The 10094-nt window shown below is 38.1% G+C and overlaps 1 protein-coding gene and 2 non-coding genes across 3 annotated transcripts; 1 reads left to right on the forward strand and 2 right to left on the reverse strand.

Moving 5' to 3' along the window:
- Window positions 1-1286: 1286 nt before the first annotated feature.
- trnak-uuu (transfer RNA lysine (anticodon UUU)) lies at window positions 1287-1359 on the forward strand. The gene has a single exon. It is a non-coding gene; the product is annotated as a tRNA-Lys (tRNA).
- A 1830-nt stretch (window positions 1360-3189) lies between these two features.
- Window positions 3190-3276, reverse strand: trnay-gua (transfer RNA tyrosine (anticodon GUA)). Its single transcript is given in 2 exon segments — window positions 3190-3225; window positions 3240-3276. It is a non-coding gene; the product is annotated as a tRNA-Tyr (tRNA).
- Window positions 3277-5241: 1965 nt separating this feature from the next.
- On the reverse strand, window positions 5242-10044 carry LOC133546514 (zinc finger protein 391-like). The gene is made up of 3 exons (XM_061892290.1): window positions 9923-10044; window positions 7808-8030; window positions 5242-6700 (listed from the first exon to the last, which is right to left on the reverse strand). The coding sequence occupies exons 2-3, from the start codon at window positions 8028-8030 to the stop codon at window positions 5523-5525; spliced, it is 1401 nt and encodes a 466-aa protein (XP_061748274.1). The 5' UTR covers window positions 9923-10044; the 3' UTR covers window positions 5242-5522.
- Window positions 10045-10094: the final 50 nt, after the last annotated feature.

Here is a 10094-nt window from a genome sequence, read left to right on the forward strand (position 1 = left end):
TATTAAAGTGTCTGATATATTATGTTGTAAGTATGTTCATGTTCGAAATAAACTAAAGAAAGAAATAAAAGAAAGAAAGTATTGATCGATTGACTGAGTTTATAATGCAATTTTACCAAGTGATAAAGTAACAGCACAAAGCACACATCAGTCATATTAAATGATGCATCAAGGACAATACTGTAATGACATCAAATAGATATTTTTAATTTCACCAGAGTACCTGGTTGGTTTCACATCTTGTTCAACCACTTACCAGAGGGAACAAGATAGCTCTTTTTTCAAAAATCATCAAAAAAGTACAGGAAGGGTATGGTGCCATGACCCGGAGTCACACCAGGGTTGCTGCAGCCACAACACAGAGTACTAACCACTATACCATCACAGCTGTAACAAACCATCCTGAATGATAATGTGTTTGCTTCCCTGTTCATGTTCATAGACAGAATAGTCACATCTAGTTTGAATGCTAGTGACCAAGCCCCAACATGTTTTACTCTAACAAGAGGAAGGCGTGCTCAGGTAAGATTTGTTTTGTTTCACCTTTTTCCTCACCCACTTTATTCTAAATGAATGTCCCGAGTATAACAACAGATACAACTTCCAGTTATCTATTCACAATGATAACAAGACAAAATGTTCCAGTTAGTAGATATTTATTTTAAATGCAAAAAAACACTCTCAAAGAAACAGCACTGAATTTTGTTTCAGTTCAATTAACAAAAAACAACGAGCTAGTCAGGAGTTGAACCTAGAATCTTCTGATCCGTAGTCAGACATGTTATCCAGTGCACCACTAGCTCCGTGCCCTGTAATTTTGTACAAGTTGTATATTGTAAACATCTTACTCCAAAGGAACACACAGTTTACATGAGGCTTACTACCAAAACAGGGCTTTACTGACTGCTTATGTTGGACTTTAAAATCTAGTGACCTTCTATTTGTTGCAGCCTGGGCCTTCAGCAGCTCTACCTGTTGCAGCTAACCTCCACTAAAAAATAAAAATAAAAATGCTTCTGGCAATATTTTGGGGAGCATCCAAGTTAAATGCAGCTCAGAGTTAGCAACTTTGGGAGAGGAGCTTCTTTTTTGGTCAAAACCTTCTTTGTTGATGACGATGTAAAACTGGCCTATCCGTCAAAAATGAGCTTTGTGTTCAAGCACTTGGGGAGCTTGAACTTTGACAGTTCCCAGCTTGTCACTGAACATGCTGACTAATTCACTTTCACCTGAGATTGCCAATATGGATGTTATCTCAGATATTGGACAAATCAGTGTTGACAAGGTCCTGGGTAGCTCAGTCGGCAGAGCATCAGACTTTTAATCTGACGGTCCAGGGTTCAAGTCCCTGTTTAAGTGGCTGATGCTGACCTCCATACATTTCTCAAAAAATGTCCCTTTGCCCCCCTGCAGCAGTCTTTCGAATCTATTTTTAATTTAAATAGTTTTCAAAAATGATTGTTTTTTCTCTATTTAATTTGAAAAACTGATATTCAAAAACATCCCTCACATCCACTTTAGTTCAGGTGGGAGAGCGTTAATGTGATCATCTGAAGGTTTAACCGCAATACCTAAAACACAAATTGTTAGACAGTATATCTGTATGAAAAAGTTGTGGTTAATATTTTGCTGTAGGTGTGTTGGATGCACCTTCACCTCACACTGAGCTCAGCTTTATTACTCTCAGTTTCAAGTTATACAGTCCAAGACAAACCCCTAAGGCAAGAAATTTGTGTTTAAAACAGCCCGATGTAAGGCTCAGTTAAAGACCAAACTTTGGCTTAAGGAACGATACACCGTTAAACCACGTAACGGTTGTCCAAATTAAAAAGAGAGGAAAGGTGTGTAACTACTGATACTAGAATTCTACCAGCAAGGCTGGCAGGTCAGGGAGACCATTTCAGTATTGTAAGAGTCACAGAAGGATTATTAGTAAGAAGATTTCATTCAGAAACTCAGCAAATTGTGCTGAAACCCGGGATCGAACCAGGGACCTTCAGTCTGACGCTCTCCCAACTGAGCTATTTCACCTATACAACATTTGCTTGGGTTTACTTATTCAAATGTAACCAAGGTCTGCCCTATTGGTGACTTTTGAGGGGTGGAAGGAGGTCTTTCCAAGGGGTCTCAAAGTCTAGTATTGGTCAGCAGAACAGGTACTTGAATCCCGGAAGCTCAAAAAGAATGTCTTACGCTCCATGACTGAGCATTTCAGGGTCTCTAAAAAATGTACCTAAATGCTTCTGAAGAATGTTTTACTACCGAGAATGTTATGATTATTGCAAACATTTGGCAGATTTTTCAGAAATTTTCAAAAGTTCTTAGCAGGCTAATAAATAAGTCTTCAAGTGTAGATGAAAAATGCTGAAAAGAAAAGCAGTTTAAGCGTCATGACCCGGAATTGAACCAGGGTTGCTGTGACCACAACACAGAGTACTAACCACTATACCATCACGGCTGTTCCTACTCATCTTGATTGATAATGTGTTTGCTCTCCTGATGTCTAATGTTAAACCATCTGCTCAAGCCACATTCTGTTTGAACGACATCATGGAAGAGAATCTCAATCAGTGTGCTAATACTTGATGTTCTGGGGAAATATTTAGGTTTTACTCCATTGTGGTGTAAAGAACAACTGCTAAGATGTAAAATAGTCACATTTATATTGTTGTGCTCACCTTTTTCCTCACCCACTTTATTCTGATTGAATGCCCCGAGTATAAGAACAGATACAACTACCAGTTATACATTCACAATAATAAAGAGAAAAAAAACACATTTTTCAGTTTGTAGATTTAGAAAAGCCAAAGCAAAGTAAACTCCCCCCAAAAATCACACAGAATACTGTTTCAGTTGAGTTAACAAACAACAGCACGCTGGCCAGGAGTTGAACCTAGAATCTTCTAGTCCGTAGTGAGACACATAATCCATTGCATCACTATCCCTACAGAAAGAAACATCTTACTGTAGGACAGGTTGTGTTTCGTAAATATCTTACGCCAAAACAACACACAGTTTACATCCTCAGGATGTAAGACATTATTTGGATTCTTATTTGAACCACATCACACAGAAATGTAATGTATGAATGAGTGAGAATGAGGGAGGGATGTTTTGGGGTTGGTGCACTAATTGTAAGTGTATCTTGTGTTGTTTATCTTGATTTAATCATTTTAAAAAAAAGAGTAATCCTTCGAGCCGGATTTGAACCAGCAACCTAAGGATTCCAGCATGAGCAACTACAGTCCTCCGCTCTACCAACTGAGCTATCGAAGGTTAGTATCACCACATACTTACTCTGATGTTTGAGTCACATTATTATCAAGCAATTAATCAATCAAAGTTGACTTCTATAGCCCTAAATCACAAGTGTCTCAAAGGGCTGCACAAGCCACAATGACATCCTCGGCTCAGATCCCACATCAGGGCAAGAACAAACTCAACCCAATGGGATGACAATGAGAAACCTTGTAGAGCAGTGGTCCCCAATCACCGGGCCGCGGCCACAGAATAAATTTGTATTTATTTATTTTTTAATCACAGTCAGTTTTTTACTGCATGCCACTGGTAAGCGCACGGGTGAGAACAGGTTTTAAAATTATTAGCTCCTGCTTACTTTTACCGCATGCCTTGATTAAGCGCAGGAGTGAGAAGAGGTTTTAAATTAATTAGCGCGCCGGCGCCTATTCAAGGAACTACGGTATATTATCACACAACTCTTATGCTTAAAGGCTGTTGCTATGGTTATTATCAAGTGTGCTGAAATTATTTTTTCTTTGTCTGTGCAAAGCTGGCAATCCACAAGATTGCAAGCAAGTCTCTTATCAGTGTTTGTTTCCAGAACCGGCCTGCTGACTGCCAAGACCGAACATCAAGTACCGTGACGTAGACAGAACAGAGACAAGGTGATATCACGACTGTCAGCACATTTGCATTTATGTATAATTATATATTGTGTCTAGCTGGAGCTGTGAAGATGACCCCCTTCCCTCAGCGACAGCCTCAGTGATGTAACCAGGGACCTCCCAAATAAATAGAGGCAGCACGTGGGCTGGACTTTTAGAACGTAGTTTGGATCTGTAACTAGAGTACAGCCCAAAACACATCTCTCCTCAATTGAGCAAAATGTAACTCTGTCTGTGCATGATTTCTTCCTTCTCGTCTGTTTAATAGACGCATCAGTGTTTGAACCTGACACCACTATAATCTTTTTACTCTTTTCTACTCTTTTAGCACTCGACTTACCTTCATGACCTTCTCTCCCCTCTAGTCCTATCCATGTCCATACCTTCCTCATACATCAGCTCACTGTCCCCTTCCATCTCCTTTCAAGCAGCTACCAGAAATCCATAGCTGGATAATGGAGAGGTTTTGTGAAAAAATAATAATACAAAATAATTGCCTGAAACCAAAAATTAAAATGAACTAAATCTCCTCTGTTCTGTACATCATTGTCCAAGTGACATTATATTGTCATCTTCTTCTTTATGCCATTTCCTCAAGGTGACAGAAAAACATGATACAACCTGCCTATCATGTGATTCTACCATGTTGGCAAAATACAAACACACAATATATTGACATATATAACACATAAAACATGGAATTAGAAGTGAACAGTACCCATCCCTACCAGCAAGTGTTGTTGTACTGGAAACTAATTTACAAACACAACTTCATCACACACAATACTCCACTATGGAATTGTTCTTATATTAAAATGAGAAACAAATCCATCTTTGAACAGCAATGGTTTGAAAAAGGCATTTGGTCACTGATGCACTTATTGACTGATAAAAATATTTTAATATTTCAAGATTTAATTAAGTATGACCTGCAAATAAGAAATATTACAAAATTTAAATAGGCTTTTATTTAAAATATTCTAGTTACTGCATCTTTTTTAATTGTTTTCTATTTCTTCTTCTTATTATTTTCTCTGAAACAAAAAAATACTTAAAAGTTTCCATTCTTTCTGAGATAAAAGAGTTAATCTAAATTTAAAAAAAGGATGGAATTGACCACTTAAAATTATATTATGGATGTTATTTTGCAATTGAAGACAGCACTTGTTGGTTCTGTGACTGGGAAACACAATAAACAGTTTATTTTAAGAATGTATGCAAAGTAAATCTCTGTGGGATGATGTACAATATTGGCTTTTGTCTGACACTCCAAACTTTGACTGATATTGATGTTGTTTTGGGGATGTTGAAAAAAGAAAAATATACATAAAAAATGTTTAGAACACAATACTGGATTTATTTGATGTATCCACAAATGTAAGTTTGTAAAAACAAAATCCTTTCACAAAAACAAAAAAAAAATCTGCTATTTTCTCTCACTTGTATATTGCATAAAGGTCTGGGGACATACATATAAAACAATCACAACACAATCACTATAATACAGAGTAATAACGGTAATGAATAAAATAGATTATAGAGACCCAACAAATGAATCATAAAGTTGTTAGAAAGTCAAAATGAAAGTCTGGACAGTTTATTTCAAATCCTGCAGTTTCATTTGCTGCTGCTGTTCTCACCAGCACACTTGTGTTTCTTACACTGGTACTTAGAAGACAATCTTTCACCACACACACTGCAACTCAACACTTTCTCTCCTGGGTGTCTTCTCATGTGTGCTAAAAGGTTTGATCGGTCACAAAAGCTTCTGTTGCAGATTGAACAAGAATGTGATTTTTCACCAGTGTGTGTTCTAGTGTGTACTTTCAAACTGTTACTTTGTACAAAACCTTTACTACAGATTGAACAGGAAAAAGGTTTTTCGCCAGTGTGTGTTCTCATGTGTACTTTCAAATATTGATTTTGTGTAAAACCTTTACCACAGGTTGAACAGGGAAAAGGTTTTTCTCCAGTGTGCGTTCTCATGTGCACTTTCAAATATTGACTTTGTATAAAACCTTTACCACAGATTGAACAAGAAAACGTTTTTTCTCCTGTGTGTGTTCTCATGTGTACTTTCACATTATGACTTCGAACAAAACGTTTACCACAGACTGAACAGATAAAAGCTTTTTCACCAGTGTGTGTTCTCATGTGCACTTTCACATTGTGACTTCGAACAAAACGTTTACCACAGACTGAACAGATAAAAGGTTTTTCTCCAGTGTGTGTTCTCATGTGTCTTTTCAGATGACTATGGTTTTTAAATGTTTTGTGAGAGTGAGAAGATGTGAAGTGAGTGTTGTCAGTGTGACATGTCTTATCATCTTTAGAGTCTTCATCATCAGTGTCAGGAGAGTGTGACGTTGTGTCCTCACTATCTGATAGTGGAGCTAAGAGCTTGTCTGCTTGTGATCCTCCACAGTGGTCTCCATCAGCTTCTGTTGTCATGTGTTGTGTTGAGCTGCTGCTTGGAGGCTCCCCCCCTCCCCTCTCCTCACTTTCACCTTTCACCTCATCATCTTCACTCTTCACAGGGACACCAGTCACTGGGAACTCCTCCAGTCCTTCAAGATGATCTCCCTCTTGAGTGATGCTGTGTTCCTCCTCTTCCTCTTTAATGTGGGGCGTCAGTGAGTCTTCCTCTTCCTTTTTACAGGGAAGGGTCTGTGTCAAAGAGGAAAAAGAGACACCAGAGGGTCCGTGGCGCCTGGTCTTCCTCTTTGAAGGATCCTCCTTCACCATCCTGAAGCTACTCTCCTTTTTTTCAGGCAGACGTTGTTCTCCACAGACGTCTGCAGGACACACAATGACAAACATGCTTGAGAAATGTCCAGATTTGCTCAGTCACATGAGACATTCAGTAAGTTTACATGTACTTAAAATAAAAAGTGATTATATTAATTGGCCTGAAAACAAACACATTGCTCTTTACAACATTATTCACAGGAATAGAAGACCACTTTTTACGAGGGATGGGCAATATGGCCTAAAATCTAAATTGTGATAAATTCCCTTTAACCTGAATGCAGCTGGGATAGGCTCCAGCGCCCCCTGTGATGTTAATGTCACTTACTGATGTATAAGCTTGGAGAAAAGATGAGGTTGTTTACAGTGTAAATCTGTATTCTGTATTGTTGTCTCAGCTATGATGGAAAGTTTGATCTCCGGGAATTTTAAACAAGGAATCACCGTGTGTTTGTGTGGCTAAAGGCTAAAGCTTCCCAACTCCATCTTTCTACTTTGACTTCTGAAATATTAATTGAACAAATTGCAAAAGATTCAGCAACACAGATCTCCAAAATACTGTGTAATTATGCCGTGAAAGCAGACGACTTTTAGCTGTGTGTGTGTGCAGCGCTCATACTTCCTATAAACCCGTGACGTCTTGCGTAGACGTCATCGTAACACAACGTTTTTAAGACGAAACTCCCGGGAAATTTTAAATTGCAATTTAGTAAACTAAAAAGGCCGTATTGGCATGTGTTGCAATGTTAATATTTCATCATTGATATATAAACTATCAGACTGCGTGGTCGCTAGTAGTGGCTTTCAGTAGACCTTTAGGAACCAGTACTAAAAAAAAAAAAATGGTACTTGGTATACAGCTCTTATCTACACCACTAAACCCTTGAAATATGCTGACATATGTGCTGCCAAAGGTAAATAAACAGTAGCCATATTGAATGATTGCCTTCATCTGACCACGTGAGGTAAGGAGGACGGCCTCTAGGTCACATGGTTACACCCCAGCAATTACACTGTTGATGATTGATGAGCATTCATTTTTAAATGGTGGTGTTAAAAAGCAAATATATCTCCATCTTTAGTGATAAATGTGTCCCCCGGATGAACATGTGTCACAAACATTGTATTAGATGATATGTGGATGTTGTGCTTACTTGGACTGTGATGAAGCTGTGAGGACTCAGGTGGTTTGTCTTCATGCTCTTCAGTCTTCACAGAGACAACAGTCAGTGGAAACTTGCTGACATCAGCCTCCTCCTGCCCTACAGGACACTCTCCCTCCTGACTGATCCACACTTCCTCCTCTTCCTCTTTAATGTGGGGGGGCTGTGGATCCTCCTGCTGCTGAAGGGGACGTTCTTCTTGACGAGCGTTCATCTGTTGGACGTCCGCAAGACAACACAAACAAACTTCACCTCAGATGTGTCAAATGTTGTTTAGTCTATCAAATATAAAATTTTCCAAGTGGACTGACACCACTTTGTGGTGATGTTCTTCTACACATGGAATAATCATCAGTTATTGATTATTATTATGAATTGTGTCATTGATCCTGTTTTCTGCATTTACATTAATTATTGTTTAAAAAGTAACAACTTATAGAAAACCTCCTGCTGGGATTTTAATACCGTCATGACTGCATGAAGTCAGTCTGCACGTACAAAAGTTTCATTGTGCTGCAGCATCAAGTGACGCCAACTGGCTCCTCCCACTACCAACCTACCAGCCAACCTTGACGTGCACCTCCAAAATAGTCCCACCTCACGTCAACGGTGACCAGGACTACAGAGCTGTGGTCGGTTGGCTTTACTTTTACACACAATATCCTCTCCTTGTTCTCCATTACCTCCCTGCTTGGCACTCAGCATCAAGGGTTGTGATTGGGGGTTAAATCACCATAAATGATTCCCGGGCGCAGCACTGCTGCTGCCCACTGCTCCCCTCACCTCCCAGGGTGTGATCAAGGGGATGGGTCAAATGCAGAGGAAAAATTTCACCACACCTAGTGTGTGTGTGAAAATCATTGCTAATTTAACTTTCTTCTGCGAAAGCAACATTTTTAACCCAACAGAAAACAGCGAAGCACTTGGAACAAGTGCCAGCGAGTATATATATACATATATACATATATGTATATATGTATATATATATATATATATATACATATATATATATATATATATATATATATATATATATATATATATATATATATATATATATATATATACAAATTCATAAATGTAAACAATTATTTAAAATATTTGGGTACCTCATGTTCTGACTACATACAAAATATTGATGCAAATTTTTTTAAATTTTATTTTAATATTCTATTCTTTTCTCCTACCCCCCCCCCCCCCCCCCACCACATCTTTTTTGTAAGGGGCGCTGGAAGCCGGCAGACCCGTCAGCGATCCTGTTCTGTCTCCCTATAATGTTTGTCTGATCTTGAATGGGATTGTGCTGAAAATTGTAATTTTCCCGAAGGAACTCTCCTGACGGAATAAATAAAGTACTATCTAATCTAATCTAAATTCATTTTGTGTGCAGTATATTAAAGCTATTTTTAATATTTAACATTTATTTAATTAAATATTTATTTTAATCCGACTGAATAAGCATTAATCACTTACAATTGTGCAAATAGTGTTTTCGTAATAACAAACATCAGTTGATTTAATTTCCATATGTCCACCCAATGCAGCTGATAGGCTCCAACACCCCCTGTCCCCCCTCGCAACCCCAAATAGGGACAAGCGGTAGAAAAATGGATGGATGGATGTTATCAAGGTAATGGAAGTGCGTGCAAACATCATTTGTATTTATTGCTAATACAGTTGACACCAACATAAAGCAGACCACTGCAATAGTACATTATATTACACTGTCATTACAATAACAATAATATTTTTTTTCATCCTGTAAAGCATCTTTGAGTACACTGAAAAGCGCTATACCAAATAAAATGTATTATTATTATTATTATACCATGTGACTTATTCCAGACTTAAATTACAAGACGTTCGTTTCTTTCTAGTAACAAATATTTAATGATGTTAAGCGTGACTGTAATATACAACAAAAAACAGTTAAAGTATTAAATAAGTCAATATAATTCTCATAGAGAACATATAAAATACACTCCTCAAGAAAAACGCTCGCATTTGCTACAAAGGCCTGCTAGCGGGCTAAAGCTAGCACGTTAGCTTCGAACAACATATGAGGTAAATAAGATAAATAATATGAAAATATATCATGTATATTACCTCATAAGCCGCGTGTACAAGAGAGGAGTGGAATATATTCTTCCTATTGTTACACCAGCAACTCTTTTTTGTCTTCTGTGGCCGGGCGAAGGAAGTGTGCACCACTCACTATTGTCCCAGTGAAACACGTGTTTGAAGGAAGTGTGCACCACTCACTATTGTCCCAGTGAAA

The sequence above is a fragment of the Nerophis ophidion genome, unplaced genomic scaffold, assembly GCF_033978795.1.
Source record: "Nerophis ophidion isolate RoL-2023_Sa unplaced genomic scaffold, RoL_Noph_v1.0 HiC_scaffold_30, whole genome shotgun sequence".
Lineage (NCBI taxonomy): Eukaryota > Metazoa > Chordata > Actinopteri > Syngnathiformes > Syngnathidae > Nerophis > Nerophis ophidion.